We start from the raw sequence: 27,846 nt of genomic DNA, 5'->3' as shown, positions 1-27,846 counted from the left end.
TTAAATATGTTTAATAAAATCTTAGAGCCTGTTTCTCTGGAACACATAACACATAATGGTGTAATGTGTATTTAACCATAAATTAGCTTCACAAAAAGTTTGTGTACATAAAAGTGTTTATATCCAAAGAAATTCTTATTTACTGCTCAGTAATCTCTTGTGTGGAAGAAAATATGTAACATAGTTTGCTGAGTCTTTGATAATAACCCCCAGTGTAAAATAAAGCCGTAAAGATAAAATGAGAGTTGATACTCAATGAGACTGATGTGAGTGAATAGAAACTATGAAACTGTGTCTGTGGGAGAGAGGAGGACATGGGGCTGCTATTGTGAAGAAGGAATTTGTACAAGTTAGTCCATTTTCTGTAACTTTTATATTCTAATAAAGGAAAACCATATCTTCATATTTATAAAAATGAGATTTTACTGGTTTGATCACAGGGGTGATGAGAATAATGAAGAACAAAATGTGGAAGGCAAAGAATGAAGACCAGATAGTGAGATTAGATTTATCAACAAAAAAGTGTGCAAGTGGGGTGGGATGGTGTAAATAAAGATAGCAGCTGGCTAGGTGTTTGGGGGTTTCTGATGAGGAAAACTGAGAAAACTCACTTTATGTGGGCCTGGTATATTCGCACTCAAACAGAATATTGGATTATTGTTGCTTCAGAGCTTAATGGAAGCAGAGATGGAAGAATGAGAGTAAACCACAGGGACTCAATTCTTCTCTCTGTAGGGGTCACACATCGACAACAGGATAGGTGCTTCATGTTAGCAAAATGCGATGCACTCCACGTCAAACTGACTGTGGAAGCAAAACAATCAAGAAATATATTTCTTAAGTATTATTTACTTATTTATTTATTTTATTATACTTTAAGTTTTAGGGTACATGTGCACAACGTGCAGGTTTGTTAAAATGTAACTGTCAATAATCATGGCAAATATTTTGATATAGAAGAGGTGATTAACACGAAAAAAGCCTCTGATGTTTCAAATATTTTGGTTAGGTTTGTTTTATGGGAATCTAATTACACATTAGGTATTTGGAGTGTAATGTATACATTTTTTGCATAAGTGAATGAAGAGATGGCAGGAGGGCTAAAGTTGAGAATCCAGGAAATGGAAAAATACCAGAAGCCTGCATGACTGTGGACGACCTGAGTATTTTTGTTAACTATGGTTCTGTATGTAGATATCTGAACTAATGAACTGAGAATACATCCTGCAAGCAGAAGTGAATGATACATTTTAATGAAATTGATAGTTTTTAAGTTAGAGGACAAAATGAAGAACAGGAGAACTATTGTAGTATTATAGTATAAATGGTTCTTGGGTGATTTCTTCAGGGTACACCATAGCGTTCTACCATGGGCTTTGACATTTGTCCTTCTGGGGTCCTATTTGGTCCTTTCGTTTGACATCACATTTTTTGGCTTCAGTTAAGAGGGTCACATTGGTAGAAGTACTTTCCTGTGTTAGTTGTAGTCATGTGAAACCTAATCTCTCTCTTGAAATCTGGACTACATGTTTCATGAAAACTTAATTAAGTGTCCCTTTTGCTTTGTAGAATCTTCTGAGCGACCTCCTTTATCCACGGTAAAATATATTTTCATTTTTAATTAACAAAATGCTTTGTGATATATACATGATATAATAATCATTATGTTGTAAAACCCATTCAGCTTACTCTGAAAGAGGCAGATCCTAGTTCAAAAGTACCCATGAGAAGGAAGGATTCACCACCTCCAGGAAAAGGTAAATTTGCCAATACAAATTTCATCTGGAAAGAAGGACATGAGTATATTGGAAATGTTCATAGTCTTCTGATTCTTACTTCTTTTACCCCAATAGGATAGAAGGATTTGATCTAAATGATGCTGATGCTGTTGTTAGTGTCTATGCTTATAAAATGATATTTAGAAGAACAAGGAAAAGAAATTTTAAAAATGTGAGCTGTAGCTCAGATGCTTTTCCTTTTAGGTTGTGATAAAGATCCCAACGTGGAATTTGTATGCATGTTAGGGGTTCAAGGAGGTGAATTTTGAAACTATAAATATTTTTCAGTGTTTCAATTTCTGGTTGCAATACTGTCCTTTACCTAGAGAAAAGCTATACCAGCTGACATTAAAATTGTGTTAGAACTTCAACTTCTTTATGTCGGTGTTGTCACACTGAGAACCTTCGAATCTTCACCCAATCACGTGCTCTGATTACCAGCTTGAATTTCTGCATGTATGTGTGCATGTGTGCTTTTGTTTGTGAGTTTGGGTATGTGTGATACCTCTGATTCTGGAAAATGAATAAAGTCATTAATCACTTTTGGTGACTCTTTGGTAGATACAGGGTTTTAAAGCAATGATTCTGAGCTGTTTTAGTCTTAGAATCTTTTATACTACTACAATTCATTGCCTACAGGTAACCAACAACCTGAATTAATGTTGGTTTGTTTGTTTTGTATTATACCTTAAGTTCTGGGATACATGTGAAGAACATTCAGGTTTTTTACATAGGCATACATGTGCCATGGTGGTTTACTGTACCCATCAACCCATCAGCTACATTAGGTATTTCTACTAATACTATCCCTCCCCTAGGACCCCACCCCCCTGACAGGCCCCAGTGTGTGATATTCCCCTCCCTGTGTCCATGTGTTCCCATTCTTCAACTCCCACTTACGAGTGAGAAAATGTGGCATTTGGTTTTATTTTCCTTTGTTAGTTTGCTGAGAATGATGGTTTCAGGCTTCATCCATGTCTTTGCAAAGGACATGAACTCGTCCTTTTTTATGGCTTCGTAGTATTCCATGATGTATATATGCCACATTTTCTTTATCCAGTCTATCACTGATGGGCATTCAGGTTGGTTCCAAGTCTTTGCTATTGTGAATAGTGCCACAATAGACATACGTGTGCATGTGTCTTTATAGTAGAATGATTTTTAATCTTTGGGGTATGTACTCAGTAATGGGATTGCTGGGTCAAATGGTATTTCTGGTTCTAGATCCTTGAAGAATCACCACACTGTCTTCCACAGTGGTTGAAATAATTGACACTCCCAACAATATAAAAGCATTCCTATTTCTCCACATCCTCTCCAGCATCTGTTGTTTCCTGACTTTTTAATGATCACCATTCTAACTGGCGTGAGATGGTATCTCATTGTGGTTATGATTTGCATTTCTCTAATGATCAGTGATGATGAGCCTTTTTTTCATATGTTTACTGGCTGAATAAATGTCTTCTTTTGAGCATATCCTTCACCCACTTTTTGATGAGGTTGTTTGTTCTTTTCTCATAAATTTGTTTAAGTTCCTTTTAGATTCTGGATATTAGCCTTTTGTCAGATGGAGAGATTGCAAACATTTTCTCCTGTTCTGTAGGTTGCCTGTTCACTCTGATCATGGTGTTGGAAGTTCTGGCCAGGGCAATCAGACAAGAGGAAAAAATAAAGGGTATTCAAATAGGAAGAAAGGAAGTCAAATTGTCTCTGCAGATAACATGATTGTATATTTAGGAAACCAAATCGTCTCAGCCCCAAATCTCCTTCAGCTGATAAGCAACATCAGCAAAGTCTCAGGATACAAAATCACTGTGCAAAAATCACAAGCATTCCTATACACCGATAAAAGACAAACAGCCAAATCATGAGTGAATGCCCGTTCACAATTGCTACAAAGAGAATAAAATACCTAGGAATTCAACTCACAAGGGATGGGAAAGACCTCTTCAAGGAGAACTACAAACCACTGCTCAAGGATATAAGAGAGGACACAAACAAATGGAAAAACATTCCATGCTCATGGATAGGAAGAATCAATATCATGAAAATGATCATACTGCCCAAAGTAATTTATAGGTTCAATGCTATAGACTACCATTGACTTTCTTCACAGAATTAGAAAAAACTACTGGAAATTTCATATGGAACCAAAAAGGAGCCCATATAGTCTAGACAATTGTAAGCAAAAAGAACAGAGCTGGAGGCATCACACTGCCTGACTTCAAACTATACTACAAGGCTATAGTAATGAAAACAGCATGGTACAGGTACCAAAACAGGGATATAGACCGATGGAACAGAACAGAGGCCTCAGAAGTAACACCATACATCTACAACCATATGATCTTTGACAAACCTGACAAAAAGCAATCAATGGGGAAAAGATTACCTATTTAATAAATGGTGTTGGGAAAACTGGCTAGCCTTATGCAGGAAACTGAAACTGGACCCCTTCCTTACACCTTATACAAAAATTAACTCAAGATAAATTAAAGACTTAAACGTTTAAGTAAGACCTAAAACCATAATAACCCTAGAAGAAAACCTAGGCAATACCATTCAGGACATTGGCATGGGCGAAGACTTCATGACTAAAACACCAAAAGCAATGGCAACGAAAGCCAAAATTGACAAATGGGATCTAATTCAACTAAGGAACTTGTGCAGTTTTATTTGGGAGTGTGCATGAGGTACCTCTGAGTTTCAAAAATGAAGAAAGTAAGTAGTCATGCTTTCCTGACTCTTTGGTAGACACAGCCTTTTAAGACGGTGATTCTGAGCTGTTACAGTTTTGGGTTTTCTATAATACTAAAGCTTACTGCTGACATGTAACCAAGATCACCCAAATGCACATTAAAAACCTCTTACAACATATATGCACATTCATAGATAACATGTAGAACTTGATTTTGTGTATTAAAAACTTGTAGAAAAGTTCAAGCACTGCACTTAATGAATGCAACTTGGTCTTTGTAAAATCAGTGATATATATTTCAGATCTATCCACGTTGACCCAGTGAGGTAGTTCTTGATTTATTGTATGATCTCATGATATGCCATGTGATGACTACAGCATATTATGCTCTCTTCATGCTGATACCATATGGACTTAAATATGATGACATACCAACATGGATATGCTTACGTGGTTGCTTTTATTGATTTGTACTATATTAGAAATGAAACAGAAGTATTGGAAATCCCAGCAAGCATATCTATATCTCTCCCATGCTGTGTTGATTGCAACTGTTTCCCCCTTAAAGCATGTCTTTTTGACATGTCCTAAGTCTGAGAAAATCCAGTGTGTGCTTTTCAGAGAATAACAGTAAGGAGTGGAAATGGCCAATGGTCAAAGTGTTACTTGTCCTCTTGGCTCCCCTTCATGAATGTTAAACTCTAAACTAATCAGGTCACAATTTAGAACCCCTTTGTTGATCCCTATAGAGTGTTCCCAGATGTCAAGTGACAAATAGGCCTTTTGATGAAGAAACACCCTGTAAAGCCATATTGCTCTGGTTTTTGTGTGTGAATGTGTGTGTGTGTATGTGTTTGTATTTTTTTCTTTTCTGAAAACTAAATAGAGGAATTTTCATTACAAATGAAAATGTTTCTGTTCTGTATTTATTTCCTGTCTAATGTACTTTGCTCTTCGTGGATCTAGTAAGGATCTCAGCTTGTCTTTTTTATACCTGCAAAAAATTATGTCAGTGCTTCATTTTTCATGTCAATTACTGACATTTTCAAGTCTTCACAAGTTATTTCTGAAGATTTTGGTGCATCAAGGAGAGACTGTCATTGTAGTTAAAGAAGTTTTTAAATAGGTTATATTCAATAAAATTTCAGAGCTTGTTTCTCTGGAAAGCATAGACATAGTGGTGTTATGGGTAGTTAAACATAAAATAGCTCCACAAAGTGTTGTGTACGTGAAAGTGTTCATATCCTGGAAGATTCTAATTTACTACTCAGTACTGTCTCCTGGAGAGGAAAATAGGTAAGATAGGCTGCTGAGCCTATGATAATAACTCATAATATGAGGTGAAAGCATAGAGACCAAATGAGAGATGATAGATACTCAAACCGATGTGAGTGAAGAACAGCTGTGAAAGAGTGTCTATGGGAGAGAGAAGGCCATGGGGCTGCTTTTGTGAAGAAGGAATTTGTACACGTTAGTCAAGTGTCTGATACATTTAACATTTTAATAAAGCAAAACCTTATCTTCAGATATATCAGAATGGGATTGTACAGATGTCACAATACAGTGGTGGTGAAAATAATGAAGAAACGAATGTGGAGGTCAAAGAATGAAGTCCACCAATATGGATATTAGATTTATGAACGAAAAAGAGTGTCAAATTGGGCAGGTGTAAACAAAGAAAGCAGCTAGCTAGGTAATTTGGAGGTTTCTGATGAGGAGACTTGTGGGAAGTCACTTAATGGAAAGCAAAAGCAGAAGTAAGAAGGATGAGGGTGACCCACAGAGTCTCATTTCTTCTCCCTAGAAGTTTTGCACATCAATGATACATGCTTCGTTCACACCAGTTTTGTTTTTGTTGTTGTTTTTTTTTGGAAAGCTGTGTTTTCTGAGGTATTTTGTAAAAGAACCTGAGAGCCCCCTGTGGTATATCATGTGAAACTAGATTTAGAAAAAAGGAATCAAAGAATGCATTTTTAGAGTACTAAACAGATAACTGCCAATAATCATGACAATCATGACATATGTATATATATGTATTATGTCATATTGGTTGGTTATAAGAAAGGAAGTCTCTAGTGATTTAGCAACTTTGTTTAGTTTATTTTCATAGGAATCTGATTACACATTATTTCACTTATGTGTATGTTTTTGCAAAAGTGGACAAAGAGACAGTGAGAAGGCCGAACTGCTGAATCCAGGAAATGTAAAAACATCAGGAGTCTTCATGAGTATAAACAAAATGATTTTTTAAATTATAACTCTTAGATTAAGTGAACTCACTTCAGATGCATTTAGAATATTTGCATAAAGGATGATTTGATTTTTGGCTGCTCCAGGAACTACTGGAAGCAGGAAAGAGTGATAGAATTGGGATAAACCACAGTGACTCATTACTCCTCTTTGTTACCATTGGGCACCAGAGGTATATGTTTTGTTGATATTGGTTATTCAAATGAGATAAACGTGAATATGCATACATTGGCTTTGTTTTTCAAGGAGCTATTGGATAAAATAGCAACTTAATAAAAATTCTCTAGAGAATAACATGATGCTTTAACCAGACTATTTTAGAAGTGAAAATAATGTTGAATTCATTACTTGACTCCCAAATGGTTATTTTCAAGGAATATCGGAGTGATTTCCAGATGTAAAAGCTTATTCATATCTAATGCTTGTTGCGACTTTATTTTGTATAAGTATGTCAAATTTGGTAATTTATTATACTTTTTGATGAAGTTGATATATTATACCTTGTTGCCATGAGTGGATGAAGAAACTTTCGGAAGGCTAAACTAGAAGATACAAGAGATGTAGGCACATTATTACACTATACGGGTGTGAGAAAAAATGAATATTACATACTAGAATTCACCAAACATATATCCAAGCTGATTAAGTTAGGACACTTCCACTGAAGAGATGTGAAGTGTACATTCAACTAAAGTGTCATTATAATTGTGTACCTTCTCACTGATCGATCAAGTTAAAGAGCATGATGAATGTTTGCAGTAAAATGTTCCAAATCATTCTGATATCTTACATGAAAGACATATGGGTGCATGTATCACCTACTTTGACGGTGATTCCCAGGAGTATGAGTTGGACTGTGATTTTAGATCACATTTGTCTTCCTCACTCAGCATATCCACGTTGATATTGACATGGTTTTATTTTAGTTTTAGACATATGGAGAAAGTCATATCACATTTGAAATTGTCAGTGTGTATTTCTTGAAGCCTGTATTCCTGTTTTCTTCAGTGTATTTCCTTCGTGTTTAGTCCCAAGAAACAAAGTATAAAATATCAAAGCCTACAGTAATACAGGCAGGAGTATAAAACTTGATGCTAACATGCTATCCATGCATTAATGTATGGATAAACTTATCATATGTACATATGAGTGATTATGTATTCCTTTTGCTTTTCAGTGTCCTCTCAGAAAGAACCAGCTGAGAAGGTAATTAAAGTCTCATTTATATGTTGAACTACTAACGGTATAGTCTACGAAACCTAATTTATGTATTGATTATTTTGTTTCAAATCCCGTTCAGGCTACAAGTGACGAGAAAGATTCTGTTTCGAATATAGCCACAGAAATAAAGGATGGACAACAATCTGGGACAGGTAATTTTGCAAAACACATGTAATGTCATGTTCGATCAAGATAGAAGAGAACTTCCCTTCCCCAAATAAATCAGTGGAGAGTTCATCTAAGCTGCACGTTCTGATTCAGTACGCCTGAGATTCTTCATTTGTAGTGAGTTCTCGGGTGACCCTGATGCTGCTGGTCCTTGGCCATGATCTGAGTAGTAAGATTATAGACTTCCCTACATTGAAATTGGGAAGAAGAACCATTGGAGAGCAGTTCAACACATACCAGGCTAAGGGAGCAGCATAATTTTGCTTTAATTCTACAGCATGTTTCCATCAAGAGGAGAAAGAGAACGAGATGAAGTAATAGATGTTGTAGGCATCGTATCATATTGTTATACACAGAGGGAAAAGTGATCCGAATAACTCCATAAACACAGTAGAATGAGAACTAAGAAGACCACTGATGGAGCAATTATTTTCCTCAAGGAAGAGGGATTGTGAGGCAGGAAGGAGGGAAAAGAAGAAGTTGTTTATATAATTTTGGGGTTTCTGCTGAGGAAACCTGAGTGAACTCATTTCAGATGTATTTGGAATATTTGCATAAAAGAAGATTTGATTTTGGCTGCTCCAGGAACTACTGGAAGCAGGAAACAACGCTAGAATCGGGATAAACCACAGTGACTCATTACTCCTCTTTGTTACTATTAGGCATCAGAGATACGTGTTTTGTTGACTTTAGTTATAAAAATGAGATAAACGTGCATATGAATACATTGGCTTCCTTGTTCAAGGAGCTAACTCTTGGATAAAATAGCTATTTAATGAGACTTCTTTAGAGACTAACATGATACTGCCAACAAGGCTATTTTAGAAACAAAAATGATGTTGAATTCTAATTAACTCCTAAAGTGGTCATTTTCAATGAATATTGGAGTGATTTCTGAATGTAAAACTTATTAATATCTAATGCTTGTAGCAGTTTTACTTTGTAGAAGTATGTTAACCTTGGTAATTGATGATATTTTTATTGAGGCTAATATATTATCGTTTGTTGCCATGAGTGGATGAAGAAACTTTCAGAAGGCTAAACTAGTGGATACAAGAAACTTAGGCAAATTATTACACCACATGGGTGTGAGAAATAATGAATATTATCTACTAGATTTCAGGAAACATATATCCAAGGTGATCAATTTAGGACACTTCCACTGAAGAGATGTGAAGTGTATATTTAACTGAATTGTCATTGTAATTGTGTACCTTCTAGTTATTGGGCAAGTTAAAGGGCATGATGAACGTTTGTAGTATAATGGTGTAAATCCTTCTGATTTCTTGCAAGAAAGACATGCGGGATCATGTCCCACCTGCTTTGACATTGATTCTCAGGTGTGTTACTCCTCTGATTTGTCCTCATCACTCAGCATATCCACATTGATATTGACACGGTTTTATTTTAGTTTTAGACGTATCACGAATCATACCATGTTTGAAATTGTAAGGGTATATTTTGTGAATCCTGTATTCCTTTTTTTTCAGTGTATTTCTGTCATGTTCCAGTCTCCAGATGAAAAATAGAAAATATCAAAGCCTACACTAGTACAGGCAGGAAGCTACAGCTTGATGCTAACACTGCATGAATGTATGGATAAATTTATCATATGTACATATGAGTGATTATGTATCCCTTTTGCTTTTCAGTGTCTTCTCAGAAAGAACCAGCTGAGAAGGTAATTAAAGTCTCATTTCTATGTTGAACTATTAACTGTATAGTCCACGAAACCTGCTTTACGTATTGATTATTTTGTTTCAAATCCCGTTCAGGCTACAAGTGATGAGAAAGATTCTGTTTCGAATATAGTCACAGAAATAAAGGATGGACAACAATCTGGGACAGGTAATTTTGCAAAACACATGTAATGTCATGTTCGATCAAGATAGAAGAGAACTTCCCTTCCCCAAATAAATCAGTGGAGAGTTCATCTAAGCTGCACGTTCTGATTCAGTACGCCTGAGATTCTTCATTTGTAGTGAGTTCTCGGGTGACCCTGATGCTGCTGGTCCTTGGCCATGATCTGAGTAGTAAGATTATAGACTTCCCTACATTGAAATTGGGAAGAAGAACCATTGGAGAGCAGTTCAACACATACCAGGCTAAGGGAGCAGCATAATTTTGCTTTAATTCTACAGCATGTTTCCATCAAGAGGAGAAAGAGAACGAGATGAAGTAATAGATGTTGTAGGCATCGTATCATATTGTTATACACAGAGGGAAAAGTGATCCGAATAACTCCATAAACACAGTAGAATGAGAACTAAGAAGACCACTGATGGAGCAATTATTTTCCTCAAGGAAGAGGGATTGTGAGGCAGGAAGGAGGGAAAAGAAGAAGTTGTTTATATAATTTTGGGGTTTCTGCTGAGGAAACCTGAGTGAACTCATTTCAGATGTATTTGGAATATTTGCATAAAAGAAGATTTGATTTTGGCTGCTCCAGGAACTACTGGAAGCAGGAAACAATGCTAGAATCGGGATAAACCACAGTGACTCGTTACTCCTCTTTGTTACTATTAGGCATCAGAGATACATGTTTTGTTGACTTTAGTTATAAAAATGAGATAAACTTGCATATGAATACATTGGCTTCCTTGTTCAAGGAGCTAACTCTTGGATAAAATAGCTATTTAATGAAACTTCTTTAGAGACTAACATGATACTGCCAACAAGGCTATTTTAGAAACAAAAATGATGTTGAATTCTAATTAACTCCTAAAGTGGTCATTTTCAATGAATATTGGAGTGATTTCTGAATGTAAAACTTATTAATATCTAATGCTTGTAGCAGTTTTACTTTGTAGAAGTATGTTAACCTTGGTAATTGATAATATTTTTATTGAGGCTAATATATTATCGTTTGTTGCCATGAGTGGATGAAGAAACTTTCAGAAGGCTAAACTAGTGGATACAAGGAACTTAGGCAAATTATTACACCACATGGGTGTGAGAAATAATGAATATTATCTACTAGATTTCAGGAAACATATATCCAAGGTGATCAATTTAGGACACTTCCACTGAAGAGATGTGAAGTGTACATTTAAGTGAATTGTCATTGTAATTGTGTACCTTCTAGTTATTGGGCAAGTTAAAGGGCATGATGAACGTTTGTAGTATAATGGTGTAAATCCTTCTGATTTCTTGCAAGAAAGACATGCGGGATCATGTCCCACCTGCTTTGACATTGATTCTCAGGTGTGTTACTCCTCTGATTTGTCCTCATCACTCAGCATATCCACATTGATATTGACACAGTTTTATTTTAGTTTTAGACGTATGACGAATCATACCATGTTTGAAATTGTAAGGGTATATTTTGTGAATCCTGTATTCCTTTTTTTTCAGTGTATTTCTGTCATGTTCCAGTCTCCAGACAAAAAGTAGAAAACATCAAAGCCTACACTAGTACAGGCAGGAAGCTACAGCTTGATGCTAACACTGCATGAATGCATGGATAAATTTATCATATGTACATATGAGTGATTATGTATCCCTTTTGCTTTTCAGTGTCTTCTCAGAAGGAACCATCTGAGAAGGTAATCAAAGTCTCATTTCTATGTTGAACTATTAACTGTATAGTCCACGAAACCTGCTTTACGTATTGATTATTTTGTTTCAAATCCCTTTCAGGCTACAAGTGACGAGAAAGATTCTGTTTCGAATATAGCCACAGAAATAAAGGATGGACAACAATCTGGGACAGGTAATTTTGCAAAACACATGTAATGTCATGTTCAATCAAGATAGAAGAGAACTTCCCTTCCCCAAATAAATCAGTGGAGAGTTCGTCTAAGCTGCACGTTCTGATTCAGTACGCCTGAGATTCTTCATTTGTAGTGAGTTCTCGGGTGACCCTGATTCTGCTGGTCTTTGATGTGATCTTTGCAGTAAGATTATAGACTTACCCACATTGAAATTGGGAAGAGGAAACGTTGGAGAGCCATTAAAGACATACAGAGTCAGGTGACAGCATAATTTTGCTTTAATTCTACTGCATGTTTTCACCAAGGGTGGAAGGAGAAAGAGATGAAGTATAGATTTTACAGACGTCACATTGTATTGCTAAAAACAGATGGAGAAATTATGATAATAACCCATAAACACTGTAGAACGAGAGCTAAGGAGACCACTGATGTAGCAATGACTTTCCTCAAGGAAGAGGATTGTCAGGCAGGAAGGAGGGAAAATAAGAAGTTATTTATGTAATTTTGGGGTTTCTTCTGAGGAAACCTGAGTTCAGTTGCATATTCGAACATTTTCGTAAAAGAAGCTTTGATTTTGGCTGCTTTAGGAACCAGTGGAAGCAGGGAGGAGTACTAGAACTGGGATAAACCACAGTGACTCATTATTCCTCTTTGTTACTGTTGGGCATCAGAGATATATGTTTTGTTAATATTAGTTATTCAAATGAGATAAACATGAATATGTATATGTTGGCTTTGCTTTTCAATTAGCTAACTTTTGGGTAAAAATAGCAATTTAATGAAAATGCTTTGGAGAATAACAGTATATTTTATACCAGAGTATTTTAGAAAGAAAAATAATGGTGAATTCATTAATTGACTTTTAAAATTCTTATTTTCAATGAATATTGGAGTGATTTCCAAATGTAAGAGGTTACTCATATCTAATGCTTGTAGCAACTTTATTTTGTATGTCAAATTTGATCATTTATTATACTTTTTGATAAGGTTTATGTATTATACTTTGTTGTCATGAGTGGATGAAGAACCTTTCTGTAGCCTAAACTAGAGGACACAACAAATGTAGGCATATTATTACACCACATGGTTTTGAGAAATAAAGAATATTATATACAGGATTATCCCAACCTATATCCAAGCTGTTGAAGCTGGGACACTTCCACTGAGGACTTGTGAAGTGTACATTCTATTACGTGCCTTTGTCATTGTGTACCTGCTCAATTAGCAGGCAAGTTAAAGAGCATGATGAATACTTGCAGTATAATGGTATAAATCCTTCTGATGTCTCGCATGAAAAACATGCAGTAGCATTTAGTACCTTCTTTGACATTGATTCTTGGGTGTATGAGTTGCTCCTCTGATTTTAGATCACATTTCTTTTCATCATTCGGCATATCCGCATTGATATTGACACTTTTTATTTCAGTAATACACACATGACGCATACTACCTCTTTGTAATTTCTGACTGTATATTTTCTGGAAGCCTGTATTCCTATTTTCTTCAGTGTATTTCCTCATGTTGTTGTCCCAGAGACACAAACTGTAAAACATCAAATCCTGTAGTAGCGCAGGCAGGAGGACACAGCTTGATGCTAACACTGCATGAATGTGTGGATAACTTTATCATATTTACATATGATGGATTATATATTTATTTTGCTTTTCAGTGTCTCCTCAGAAACAATCGGCCTGGAAGGTACTTACTCTTTCATTTATATTTTGAATTATTTATTGCATAGCCTATGAGATATATATTATGTATTGACTATTTTGTTTCTCTTTACATTCAGGTTATATTTAAAAAGAAAGTTTCTCTTTTGAATATTGCCACAAGAATAATGGGTGGTTGGAAATCTGGAACAGGTAATTTGGCAATACACATTTAATGTCATGTGCACTCAAGACAGAAGAGAACGTCCCACCCCTGAATAGATCAGTGGGGTGTCATTGAAAATGCACTTTCTGATTCAGCAGGCCTGAGATTGTGCATTTCTAGTAAGTTCTCAGGTGGTGTTGATGCTGCTGGTCCTTGGCCATGATCTTAGTAACAAGCTTATAGACTTCCCTACATTGAATTTGGATAGAAGAATCATTGGAAAACAGTTCAAGACATAAGAAGATCGGGGGACAGCATAATTTTGCTCTTATTTCAGAGCGTGTTTGTATGGAGAGGGGAAGGAGAAAGAGAAGAAGTAACAGAAATTATAGATGTCAGATGGTACTGCTAAAACCAGAGGGAGGAAGTTGTCATAATAACCCATAAACACTGGAGAATGAGAAACAAAGTGACCACTGATGTAGTAATTATTTTCATCAAGAAAGAGGGATTGCAAGGCAAGAAAGAGGGGAAGGAAGAAATTATTTTGGTAATTTTGGGGTTTCTGCTGAGGAAACCTGAGTGAACTCACTTCAGATGCATTTAGAGTGTTTGCATACCAGAAGATTTGATTTCTGACTGCTCTGATGCCTACTGAAATCAGGAAGGAGTGCTAGAGTTGGGATAAACCGCAGTGCCTCATTCGTGTTTATTAGTATCAGACATCAGACATATATTTTTTATTAGTTATTCAAATGAGTTAAAATTTAATATGATTATATTAGCTTTTTTTCCAAAGTGGTGTCTTTTTCATTAAAATAGCTATTTAGTGAAAATTCTTTATAATACAATGATATTCCAGAGCAGACTAATTTTGCAGACAAAAATAATGTTAAATGCATTAATTGAATCCTAAAATGGTTATTTTCAATGAATATTGGACTGATATCCAAATGTAAAAGCTTATTAATATCTAATGCCAGGAGCCATTACATTTTGTATACATATGTATAATTTATTGTACTTTTTGATGGTTTATATATTATACCTTCTTGCCAGTAGTGGATGAAGAAACTTTCTGAAGGCTAAACTAGAGGATACAAGAAATGTAGGCAGATTATTACACCACATGGGTATGATAAATAATGAATACTATCTACTAGGATTCACCAACCATATATCCAAGCTGATCAATTTAGGACACTTCCACTGAAGACAGGTGAAGTGTACATTCAACTGAAGTGTCATTGTAATTGTGTACCTTCTCAGTTATCAGGCAAGTTAAAGAGCATGATGAATGTTTGTAGTATACTAGTGTAAATCCTTTTGATACCTTGCATGAAAGACATGCAGGATCATGTAGCACCTGCTTTGACATTCATTCTCAGGTGTATGAGTTGCTCCTCTGATTTTAGATCACATTTGTCCTCATCATTCAGCATATTCACATTGATACTAACACTGTTTCATTTTAGTTTTAGACATGAAAAATCATACCATGATTGAAGTTGTAAGGGTTTATTTTGTGAAACCTGTATTTGTTTTTTTCAGTGTATTTCTGTCATGTTCCAGTCCCCAGACAAAAACATCAAAGCCTATACTAATACAGGCAGGAGGATACAGCTTGATGCTAACACTTCATGAATGTATAGATAACCTTATCATATTTACACATGAGTGATTATGTATCCCTTTTGCTTTTCAGTGTCTTCTCGGAAACAACCAGCTGAGAAGGTAATTAAATTCTCATTTATATTTTGTATTAGTAACTATATAGTCAATGAAACATACTTCATTTATTGATAATGTGCTTCAAATTACTTTCAGGCTACAAGTGACAAGACAGATTCTGCTTTGAATATAGCTACAGAAATAAAGGATGGACTACAATGTGGGACAGGTAATTTTGCAAAACACATTTAATGTCATGTTCAGTCCAGATAGAAAAGAACTTCTCTTACCCGAATAAATCAGCAGGGGGCTCGTCAAAGCTGCACATTCTGATTCAGCAGACCTCAGATTCTTCATTTGCAATAAGTTCTCGGGTGACGCTGATGCTGCTGGTCTTGGACATGATCTTCGCAGTAAGATTATAGACTTCCCCACATTGAAATTGGGAAGAAGAAACATTGGAGAGCAGATCAAGACATAAGGGGCTCAGGGGACAGCATACGTTTGCTTTAATTCTACAGCATGTTTTCACCAAGGGTGGAAGGAGAATGAGTTGAAGTACAGATTTTACAGACATCGCATCGTATTGCTAAAAACAGACGGAAAAGTGATCGTAATAACCAGTAAAAATTGTAGAACGAGAACTAATGAGACCACTGATGTAGCAATTATTTTCCTCAAGGAAGAGGGATTTTGAGGCAGGAAGGAGGGAAAAGAAGTTATTTATGTAATTTTGGGGTTTCTGCTGAGGAAACCTGAGTGAACTCACTTCAGATGCATTTAGCATATTTACACAAAAAAGATTTGATTTTGGCAGCTCCAGGAACTACTGGATGAAGCAAAGAAAGCTAGAATTGGGATAAACCACATTGACCAATTACTTCTCTTTGTTACTATTAGGCATAAGACATATATCTTTTGTTGATTTTTGTTATAAAAATTAGATAAACTTGAATATCAATACATTGGCTTCATTCATCAAAGAGCTATCTCATGGATAAAATAGCTATTTAATGAATATTATTTAGAGAATAGCATGATCCTCCTAACAAGACAATTTTAAAAACAACTATAATGTTGAGTTCATCAACTGATTCTTAAAATGGTCATTTTCAATGAATATTGGAGTGATTTCCAAATATAAAAGCTTATTAATATCCAATGCTTTTAGCAGTTTTATTTAGTAGAAGTATGTCAAAATTTGTAATTGATGATGCTTTTTATTGAGGTTTATATATTATACTTTGTTGCCATGAGTGGATGAAGAAATGTCCGGGAAGGCTAAACTGGAGAATACAGCAAACTTAGGCAAATTGTTGCACCACATGCATATGAGAAATAATGAATATTATTTACTCGGATTCAGGAAACATATATCCAAGCTGATCAATTTAGGACACTTCACTGAAGAGACGTGAAGTGTACGTTCAACTGAAGTGTCACTGTAATTGTGTACCTTCTCAGTTACTGGGCAAGTTAATGAGCATGATGAATGTTTGCAGTATAATGGTGTAAATCATTCGGATATCTTGCATAAAAGACATGTGGGTGCATGTGCCACCTGCTTTGACGTTTTCCCAGGTGATGGAGTGTCTCCTCTGATTTTTTATCACATTTGTCGTGATCACTTGGCATACAGTTTTTGATATTGATACTGTTTTATTTTACTTTTAGATATACGAAAAATCATATTATGTTTGAAATAGTTAGTGAATATATCGTGACACATCTATTTCTGTTTTCTTTAGTATATTTCTGTCATGCTCCTGGCTTTAGACATAAAGTAAAAAACATCAAAGCCTACACTAATACAGGCAGGCGGATACAGCTTGATGCTAACACTGCATGAATGTATGGAAAACTTTATCATATTTACATATGAGTGATTATCCCTTTTGCTTTTCAGTGTCTTCTCAGAAACAACCAGCCTTGAAGGTAATTAAACTCTCATTTATATTGTGAACTGGTAAATGTAAAATCTATGAAACATACTTCATTGATTTCTTTATTTATTATTTTGTTTCAAATTCCATTCAGGGTAAAACTGATGAGAAGGATTCTGTTTCAAATATCGCCACAGAAATAAAGGATGGAGAAAAATCTGGGAGAGGTAATTTTGCAAAACACATTTAATGTCATGTTCAATCCATTTAGAAAAGAACTTTCTTCCCTGAATAAATCAGCGGGGGGTGGGGGGCGGTCGTCGAAGTTGCACATTCTGATTCAGCAGGCCTGAGTTTCTTCATTTGTAATAAATTCTGGGGTGACGCTAATGCTGCTGATCTGGAACAGGATCTTCGCAGTAAGATTATAGACTTCCCCACATTGAAATTGGGAAGAAGAAATATGGAGAGCAGTTCAAGACATAAGGGGCTCTGGAGAACAGCATAATTTTGCTTTAATTCTACAGCATGTTTTCACTATGGGTGGAAGGAGAAAGAGAGGAAGTATAGATTTTATAGACGTCACATCGTACTGCTAAGACAAGACAGAAAACTGATAGTAGTAGACACTGTAGAATGAGAACTAAGGAGACCTCTGATGTAGCAATTATTTTCCCAAGGAACATGGATTGTGAGGCAGGAAGGAGGGAAAAGAAGTTATTTATATAATTTTGGGGTTTATGCTGAGGAAACCTGAGTGAACTCACTTCAGATGCATTTGGAATATTTGCCTAAAAAATATGTGATTTTGGCAGCTCCAGGAACTACTAGAAGCAGGAAACAATGCTAGAATTGGGATAAAGCACACTGACTCATTACTCCTTTTTGTTACTATTAGGCAACAGAGATACATGTTTCGTTGATTTTAGTTATACAAATGAGATAAACTTGAATATGAATACATTGGCTTCCTTGTTCAAGGAGCTACTTCTTGGATACAATAGCTATTTCACGAAACTTCTTTAGAGAATAACATGATACTCCCAACAAAGCTATTTTAGAAACAAAAATTATATTGAATTCTAATTAACTCCTAAAATGGTCATTTTCAATGAATATTGGAGGGATTTCTGAATGAAAAACATTAATATCTAATGCTTGTAGCAGTTTTACTTTGTAGAAGTATGTCAAAATTGATAATTGATGATATTTTTCTTGAGGCTAGTATATTATCCTTTGGTGCCATGAGTGGATGAAGAAACTTTCAGGAGGCTAAACTAGTGGATACAAGAAACTTAGGCAAATTATTACACCACATGGGTGTGAGAGATAATGAATATTATCTCCTAGGTATCAGCAAACAGATATCCAAGGTGATCAATTTAGGACACTTCCACTGAAGTGATGTGAAGTGTACATTCAACTGAAGTGTCATCGTAATTGTGTGCCTTCACAGTTATTGGGCAAGTTAAAGAGCATGATGAATGTTTGTAGTATAATGATGTAAATCCTTTTGATTTCTTGCATGAAAGACATGTGGGATCAGGTAGCACCAGCTTTGACATTGATTCTTACATGTCTGAGTTGCTCCTCTGATTTTAGATGACTTTGTCCTCATCACTTGGCATATCCACATTGATATTGACAAGGTTTTATTTTAGTTTTTGACATAGGAAAAATCATTCCACGTTTGAAATTGTAAGGATATCTTTCATGCAGCCTGTATTCCCTTTTATCAGTGTATTTCTGTCATGTTCCAGTCCCAAGCCATAAAGTAGAAGACATCAGAGCCTACACTAGTACAGGCAGAAGGATACAGCTTGATGCTAACACTGCGTGAATGTATGGATAATTTTATCATATTTTTACATGAATGATTATGTGTCCCTTTTGCTTTTCAGTATCTTCTCAGAAACCACCAGCCTTGAAGGTAGTTAAACTCTCATTTATATTGTGAAGTAGTAAATCTATAGTTTATGAAACATACTTCATTGATTTATCTATTTATTATTTTGTTTCAAATTCCATTCAGGCTACAACTGACGAGAAAGATTCTGTTTTGAATATAGCCACACAAATAAAGGATGGAGAAAAATCTGGGACAGGTAATTTTGCAAAACACGTTTAATGTCATGTTCAATCCAGATAGTAAAGAACTTCTCTTCCCCGCATAAATCAGTGGGGGGGTGGGAGGGGTGGGAGGGGCTCGCGGAAGCTGCATATTCTGATTCAGCAGGCCTGAGATTCTTCATTTGTAATAAATTCTTGGGTGATGCTAATGCTGCTGGTCTGGAACATGATCTTCGCAGTAAGATTATACACTTCCCCACATTGAAATTGGGAAGAAGAAATATGGAGAGCAGTTCAAGACATAAGATGCTCTGGGGAACAGCGTAATTTTGCTTTAATTCTATGGCATGGTTTCACTAAGGGTGGAAGGAGAAAGAGAGGAAGTATAGATTTTACAGACATCACATCGTACTGCTAAGAAAAGACAAAAAACTGATAGTAATAACCTGTAGACACTGTAGAACGAGAACTAAGGAGAGCCCTGATGTAGCAATTATTTTCCCAAGGAAGATGGATTGTGAGGTAGGAAGGAGGGAAAAGAAGTTATTTATATAATTTTGGGGTTTCTGCTGAGGAAACCTGAGGGAACTCACTTTAGATGCATTTGGAATATTTGCATAAAAATATTTGATTTTGGCAGTTCCAGGAACTACTGGAAGTGCGAAGCAATGCTAGAATTGGGTTAAAGCACACTGACTCATTACTCCTTTTTGTTACTATTAGGCATCAGAGATACATGTTTTGTTGATTTTAGTTATACAAATGAGATAAACTTGAATATGAATAGATTGGCTTCCTTGTTCAAGTAGCTACCTCTTGGATAAAATAGCTATTTCACGAAACTTCTTTAGAAAATCATGGGTAGGAAGAATAAATATCATGAAAAGGGCTGTACTGCCTAAGGTAATTTATAGATTCAATGCCATCCGCATCAAGCTACCAATGACTTTCTTCACAGAATTGGAAAAAAATACTTTAAAGTTCATATGGAACCAAAAAAGAGCCTGCATCACCAAGTCAATCCTAAGCCAAAAGAACAAAGCTGGAGGCATCACGCTACCTGACTTCAAACTACACTACAAGACTGCGGTAACCAAAACAGCATGGTACTGCTACCAAAACAGAGATATAGATCAATGGAACAGAACAGAGCCGTCAGAAATAACCCCACATATCTACAACTATCTGATCTTTGACAAACCTGAGAAAAGCAAGCAATGGGGAAAGGATTCCCTGTTTACTACATGGTGCTGGGAAAACTGGCTAGCCATATGTAGAAAGCTGAAACTGGATCCCTTCCTTACACCTTATACAAAAATTAATTCAAGATGGAATAAAGACTTAAACGTTAGACCTAAAACCATAAAAGCCCTAGAAGAAAACCTAGGCGTTACCATTCAGGACATAGGCATGGGCAAGGACTTCATGTCTAAAACACCAAAAGCAATGGCAACAAAAGCCAAACTTGACAAATGGGATCTAATTAAACTAAAGGGCTTCTGCACAGCAAAAGAAACTACCATCAGAGTGAACAGGCAACCTACAAAATGGGAGAAAATTTTCACAACCTACTCATCTGACAAAGGGCTAATATCCAGAATCTACAATGAACACAAACAAATTTACAAGAAAAAAACAAACAACCCCATCAAAAAGTGGACGAAGGACATGAACAGACACTTCTCAAAAGAAGACATTTATGCAACCAAAAAACACATGAAAAAATGCTCACCATCCTTGGCCATCAGAGAAATGCAAATGAAAACTACAATGAGATACCATCTCACACCAGTTAGAATGGCAAACATTAAAAAGTCAGGAAACAACAGGTGCTGGAGAGGATGTGGAGAAATAGGAACACTTTTACACTGTTGGTGGGACTGTAAACTAGCTCAATCATTGTGGAAGTCAGTGTGGTGATTCCTCAGGGATCTAGAACTAGAAATACCATTTGACCCAGCCATCCCATTACTGGGTATATACCCAAAGGACTATAAATCATGCTGCTATAAAGACACATGCACGTGTATGTTTATTGCCGCACTATTCACAATAGCAAAGACTTGGAAACAACCCAAATGTCCAACAATGATAGACTGGATTAAGAAAATGTGGCACATATACACCATGGAATACTATGCATCCATAAAAAATAATGAGTTCATGTCCTTTGTAGGGACATGGATGAAATTGGAAATCATCATTCTCAGTAAACTATCGCAGGACAAAAAACCAAACACCACATATTCTCACTCATAGATGGGAATTGAACAATGAGAACACGTGGACACAGGAAGGGGAACATCACACTCTGGGGCCTGTTGTGGGGTGGGTGGAGCGGGGAGCTATAGCATTAGGAGATATATCTAATGCTAAATGACCAGTTAATGGGTGCAGCCCACCAGCATGGCACATGTATACATATGTAACTAACCTGCACATTGTGCACATGTACCCTAAAACTTAAAGTACAGTAATAACAAAATTAAAAAGAAAGAAAATAACATGATACTCCCAACAAGGCTATTTTAGAAACAAAAATTATGTTGAATTCCAATTAAGTCCTAAAGTGATCATATTCAATGAATATTGGAATGCTTTCTGAATGAAAACTGATTAATAGCTAATGCTTGTAGTAGTTTTACTTTGTAGAAGTATGTCAAAATTGATAATTGATGATATTTTTCTTGAGGATAATATGTGATCCTTTGGTGCCATGAGTGGATGAAGAAAGTTTCGGGAGGCTAAACTAGTGGATAGAAGAAACTTAAGCAAATTATTACACCACATGGGTGTGAGAGATAATGAATATTATCTCCTAGGTATCAGCAAACAGGTATCCAAGGTGATCAATGTAGGACACTTCCACTGAAGAGATGTGAAGTGTACATTCAACTGAAGTGTCATCGTAATTTTGAGCCTTCTCTGTTATTTGGCAAGTTAAAGAGCATGACTGATGAATGTTTGTAGTATAGTGATGTAAATCCTTTTGATTTCTTGCATGAAAGACATGTGGGATCATGCAGCACCTGCTTTGACATTGATTCTCACTTGTATGAGTTGGTCCTCTGATTTTAGATCACATTTGTCCTCATCACTCGGCATATGCACGTTGATATTGACACGGTTTTATTTTAGTTTTCGACATATGACAAATCATACCATGTTTGAAATTGTAAGGGTATATTTCCTGGAGCCTGTATTCCCTTTTTTCAGTGTATTTCTGTCATGTTCTAGTCCCCAGACACAAAGTAGAAGCCATCAAAGCCTACACTAATACAGGCAGGAGGACAGAAGTTGATGCTAACACTGCATGAATATATGGATAACTTTATCATATTTACATATGAGTGATTATGTATCCCTTTTGCTTTCAGTGTCTTCTCAGAAACCACCAGCCTTGAAGGTAATGAAACTCTCATTTATATTGTGAACTAGTAAACCTATAGTCTATGAAACGTACTTTATTTATTTATTATTTCATTTCAAATTCCATTCAGGGTACAAGTGACGAGAAAGATTCTGTTTCAAATATAGCCAGAGAAAAAAAGGATGCAGAAGAAACTAGTACAGGTAATTTTGAAAACATATTTAATGTCATGTTCAGTCGAGACAGATAAGAAGTTCTCTTCCCCGAATAAATCAGCGGGGGGCTTGTCGAAGCTGCACATTCTGATTCAGCAGGCCTGAGATTCTTCATTTGTAGTAAGTTCTTGGGTGATGCTGATGCTGCTGGCCTGGAACATGTTCTTCGCTGTAAGATTATACACTTCCCCCCATTGAAATTGGGAAGAAGAAATATGGAGAGCAGTTCAAGACATAAGGTGCTCTAGGGAACAGCATAATTTTGCTTTAATTCTAGAGCTTGTTTTCAGTAGGGGTGGAAGGAGAGAGAGGAAGTATAGATTTTACAGATGTCACATTGTACTGCTAAAAACAGACAGAAAACTGATTGTAATAACCCGTAGACACTGTAGAAGGAGAACTAAGGAGACCCCTGATGTAGCAATTATTTTCCCAAGGAAGACGGATTGTGAGGCAGGAAGGTGGGAAAAGAGGAAGTCATGTATATAATTTTGGGGTTTCTGCTGAGAAAACCTGAGTGAACTCACTTCAGATGTATCGGGAATATTTTCATAAAAAATATTTGATTTTGGCAGCTCCAGGAAAGGCTGGAAGCAGGAAACAATGCTAGAATTGGTATAAAAGCACACTGACTCATTACTCCTCTTTGTTACTATTAGGCATCAGAGATACATGTTTTGTTGATTTTAGTTATAGAAATGAGACAAACTTGAATATGAATACGTTTCCTTCCTTGTTCCAGGAGCTACCTCTTGGATAAAATAGCTATTTCACGAAACTTCTTTAGAGAATAACATGATACTCCCAACAAGGCTATTTTAGACACAAAAGTTATGTTGAATTCTAATTAACTCCTAAAATGGTCATTTTCAATGAATATTGGAGTGATTTCTGAATGAAAAACTTATTAATATCTAAAGCTTGTAGCAGTTTTACTTTATAGAAGTATGTCAAAATTGATAATTGATGATATTTTTCTGGAGGCTAATATATTATCCTTCGGAGCCATGACTGGATGAAGAAACTTTTGGAAGGCTAAACTAGTGGATACAAGAAACCTAGGCAAATTATTATACCACATGGGTGTGAGAGATAATGAATATTATCTACTAGGTATCAGCAAACATATCCAAGGTGATCAATGTAGGACACTTCCACTGCAGAGATGTGAAGTGTATGTTCAACTGAAGTGCCATCGTAATTGTGTGCCTTCTTAGTGATTGGGCACGTTAAAGAGCATGATGAATGCTTGTAGTATAATGGTGTAAATCCTTTTGATTTCTTGCATGAAAGACATGTGGGATCATGTAGCACCTGCTTTGACATTGATTCTCAGATGTATGAGTTGCTCCTCTGATTTTAAATCATATTTGTCCTCATCAATCGACATATCCACATTGATATTGACACGGTTTGATTTTAGTTTTTGACATATGAGAAATGATACCATGTTTGAAATCGTAAGAGTATATTTCCTGGAGCCAGTATTCCCTTTTTTCAGTGTATTTCTGTCATGTTCCAGTCCTAAGACACAAAGTAGAACACATCAGAGCCTACATTAGTGCAGGCAGAAGGATACAGCTTGATGCTAACAGTGCGTGAATGTATGGATAACTTTATCATATTTATATATGAGTGATTATGTGTCCCTTTTGTTTTTCAGTGTCTTCTCAGAAGCCACCAGCCTTGAAGGTAATTAAACTCTCATTTATATTGTCAACTTTTAAAAATATAGTCTATGAAACATACTTCATTGATTTATTTATTTATTATTTTGTTTCAAATTCTATTCAGGCTACAAGTGACGAGAAAGATTCTGTTTCAAATGTAGCCACACAAAAAAAGGATGGAGAAAAACCTGGCACAGGTAATTTTGCAAAACACGTTTAATGTCATATTCAATCCAGATAGAAAAGAACTTCCCTTCCCCACATAAATCAGCAGGGAGGGCGGGGTGTGGGGTGGGGGGGCTCGCTGAAGCTGCACATTCTGATTCAGCAGGCCTGAGATTCTTCATTTGTAGTAAGTTCTTGGGTGACACTAATGCTGCTGGTCTGGAACATGTTCTTCGCAGTAACACTTCCCCACATTGAAATTGGGAAGAAGAAATGTGGAGAGCAGTTCAAGACATAAGGGGCTCTGGGGCACAGCATAATTTTGCTTTAATTCTATAGCATGGTTTCACTAAGGCTGAAAGGAGAAAGAGAGGAAATATAGATTTTACAGATGTCACATCGTACTGCTAAAAAAAAAAAGACAGAAAACTGATAGGAATAACCCGTAGACAGTATAGAACGAGAACTAACCAGACCCCTGATGTAGCCATTATTTTCCCAAGGAAGACGGATTGTGAGACAGGAAGGCGGGAAAAGAGGAAGTCATTTATGTAATTTTGGGGTTTCTGCTGAGGAAACCTGAGTGAACTCACTAGATGCATTTGGAATATTTGCATAAAAGTTATTTGATTTTTGCAGCTCCAGGAACTACTGGAAGCAGGAAACAATGCTAGAATTGGGATAAAGCACACTGACTCATTACTCCTTTTCGTTACTATTAGGCATCAGAGATACATGTTTTGTTGATTTTAGTTATAAAAATGAGATAAACTTGAATATGAATACATTGGCTTCCTTGTTCAAGTAGCTACCTCTTGGATAAAATAGCTGTTTAATGAAACTTCTTTGGAGAATAACATGATACTCCCAACAAGGCTATTTTAGAAACAAAAATTACATTGAATTCTAATTAACTCCTAAAGTGATCATCTTCAATGGATATTGGAGTGATTTCTGAATGTAAAACTCATTAATATCTAATGCTTGTAGCAGTTTTACTTTGTAGAAGTATGTCAAAATTGATAATTGATATTTTTCTTGAGGCTAATATATTATCCTTTGGTGCCATGAGTGGATGAAGAAAGTTTCCGAAGGCCAAACTAGTGGATACAAGAAACTTAAGCAAATTATTACACTACATGGGTGTGAGAGATAATGAATATTATCTCCTAGGTGTCAGCAAACAGATATCCAAGGTGATCAATTTAGGACACTTCCACTGAAGAGACGTGAAGTGTATGTTCAACTGAAGTGTCATCGTAATTGTGTGCCTTCTTAGTTATTGGGCAAGTTAAAGAGCATGATGAATGTTTGTAGTATAATGGTGTAAATCCTTCTGATTTTTTGCAAGAAAGACATGTGGGATCATGACCCACCTGCTTTGACATTGATTCTCAGGTGTGTGAGTTACTCCTCTGATTTGTCCTCATCACTCGGCATATCCACATTGATATTGACACGGTTTTATTTTAGTTTTAGACGTATCACGAATCATACCATGTTTGAAATTGTAAGGGTATATTTTGTGAAGCCCGTATTCCTTTTTTCTCAGTGTATTTCTGTCATGTTCTAGTCTCCAGACAAAAAGTAGAAAACATCAAAGCCTACACTAATACAGGCAAGAAGATAACAGCTTGATGCTCACACTGCATCAACGTATGGATAAATTTATCATATGTACATATAAGTGATTATGTATCCCTTTTGCTTTTCAGTGTCTTCTCAGAAACATCCAGCTGAGAAGGTAATTAAGGTCTCATTTATATGTTGAACTATTAACTGCATAGTCTATGAAACCTACTTCATGTATTGATTATTTTGTTTCAAATCCCATTCAGGCTACCAGTGACGAGAAAGATTCTGTTTCGAATATAGCCACAGAAATAGAGGATGGACAACAGTCTGGGACAGGTAATTTTGCAAAACACATTTAATGTCATGTTCAGTCAAAATAGAAATGAACTTCTCTTCCCCGAATAAATCAGCGGGGGCGGGGGGTGGGGCCCGTTGAAGCTGCACATTCTGATTCAGCAGACCTGAGATTCTTCATTTGTAATAAGTTCTTGGGTGACGTTAATGCTGCTGGTCTGGAACGTGATCTTCGCAGTAAGATTATAGACTTCTCCACATTGAATTTGGGAAGAAGAAATATGGAGAGAAGTTCAAGACATAAGGGGTCAGGGAAAGGCATAATTTTGCTTTAATTCTACAGCATGTTTTCACCAAGGGTGGAGGAGAAAGAGAGGAAGTACGGGTTTTACAGACGTCACATCGTGTTAATAATAAAAGGCAGAAAACTGATCATAATAACACATAGACACTGTAGAATGAGAACTAAGGAGACCTCTGATGTAGCAATTATTTTCCCAAGGAAGTCGGATTGTGAGGCAGGAAGGAGGGAAAAGAAGAAGTTGTTTATATAATTTTGGGGTTTCTGCTGAGGAAACCTGAGTGAACTCAGTTCAGATGCATTTGGAATATCTGCATAAAAAATATTTGATTTTGGCAGCTCCAGGAACTACTGGAAGCAGGAAACAATGCTAGGATTGGGATAAAGCACACTGACTCATTACTCTTCTTTGTTACTAGGAGGCATCAGAGATACATGTTTTGTTGATTTTAGTAATAGAAATGAGATAAATTTGAATATGAATACATTGGCTTCCTTGTTCAAGGAGCTACCTCTTGCATAAAATAGCTGTTTAATGAAACTTCTTTGGAGAATAACATGATACTCCCAACAAGGCTATTTTAGAAACAAAAATTATGTTGAATTCTAATTAACTCCTAAAGTGATCATCTTCAATGAATATTGGAGTGATTTCTGAGTGTAAAACTCATTAATATCTACTGCTTGTAGCAGTTTTACAACTGTAGAAGTATGTCAAAATTGATAATTGATGATATTTTTCTTGAGGCTAATGTCTTATCCTTTGGTGCCATGAGTGGATGAAGAAAGTTTCCGAAGGCCAAACTAGTGGATACAAGAAACTTAAGCAAATTATTACACCACATAGGTGTGAGAGATAATGAATATTTTCTACTAGGTATCAGCAAACAGATATCCAAGGTGATCAATTTAGGACACTTCCACTGAAGTGATGTGAAGTGTACATTCAACTGAAGTGTCGTCGTAATTGTGTGCCTTCTCAGTTA

At 36.1% G+C, this 27,846-nt stretch overlaps 1 protein-coding gene across 1 annotated transcript in view; it reads left to right on the top strand.

The window, feature by feature from the left end:
• LOC129023613 (ankyrin repeat domain-containing protein 36A-like) overlaps positions 1-27,846 on the top strand; it is a 132,862-nt gene that overhangs the window by 66,697 nt on the left and 38,319 nt on the right. The window contains exons 31-52 of the mRNA XM_063663411.1: positions 1,570-1,598; positions 1,685-1,757; positions 7,904-7,932; positions 8,027-8,099; positions 9,768-9,796; positions 9,891-9,963; positions 11,632-11,660; positions 11,755-11,827; positions 13,498-13,526; positions 13,621-13,693; positions 15,352-15,380; positions 15,474-15,546; positions 17,224-17,252; positions 17,355-17,427; positions 19,102-19,130; positions 19,233-19,305; positions 22,648-22,676; positions 22,771-22,843; positions 24,519-24,547; positions 24,650-24,722; positions 26,406-26,434; positions 26,529-26,601. Coding sequence (XP_063519481.1) covers positions 1,570-1,598; positions 1,685-1,757; positions 7,904-7,932; positions 8,027-8,099; positions 9,768-9,796; positions 9,891-9,963; positions 11,632-11,660; positions 11,755-11,827; positions 13,498-13,526; positions 13,621-13,693; positions 15,352-15,380; positions 15,474-15,546; positions 17,224-17,252; positions 17,355-17,427; positions 19,102-19,130; positions 19,233-19,305; positions 22,648-22,676; positions 22,771-22,843; positions 24,519-24,547; positions 24,650-24,722; positions 26,406-26,434; positions 26,529-26,601 — 1,122 coding nt within the window. The remainder of the gene's footprint in view (positions 1-1,569; positions 1,599-1,684; positions 1,758-7,903; positions 7,933-8,026; positions 8,100-9,767; positions 9,797-9,890; positions 9,964-11,631; positions 11,661-11,754; positions 11,828-13,497; positions 13,527-13,620; positions 13,694-15,351; positions 15,381-15,473; positions 15,547-17,223; positions 17,253-17,354; positions 17,428-19,101; positions 19,131-19,232; positions 19,306-22,647; positions 22,677-22,770; positions 22,844-24,518; positions 24,548-24,649; positions 24,723-26,405; positions 26,435-26,528; positions 26,602-27,846) is intronic.

Source organism: Pongo pygmaeus, chromosome 23 (assembly GCF_028885625.2).
Source record: "Pongo pygmaeus isolate AG05252 chromosome 23, NHGRI_mPonPyg2-v2.0_pri, whole genome shotgun sequence".
In the NCBI taxonomy this organism is placed as follows: Eukaryota; Metazoa; Chordata; class Mammalia; order Primates; family Hominidae; genus Pongo; species Pongo pygmaeus.
Note: the sequence above shows the minus strand (reverse complement) of the source record. Positions and strands in the feature narration are given on the sequence as shown.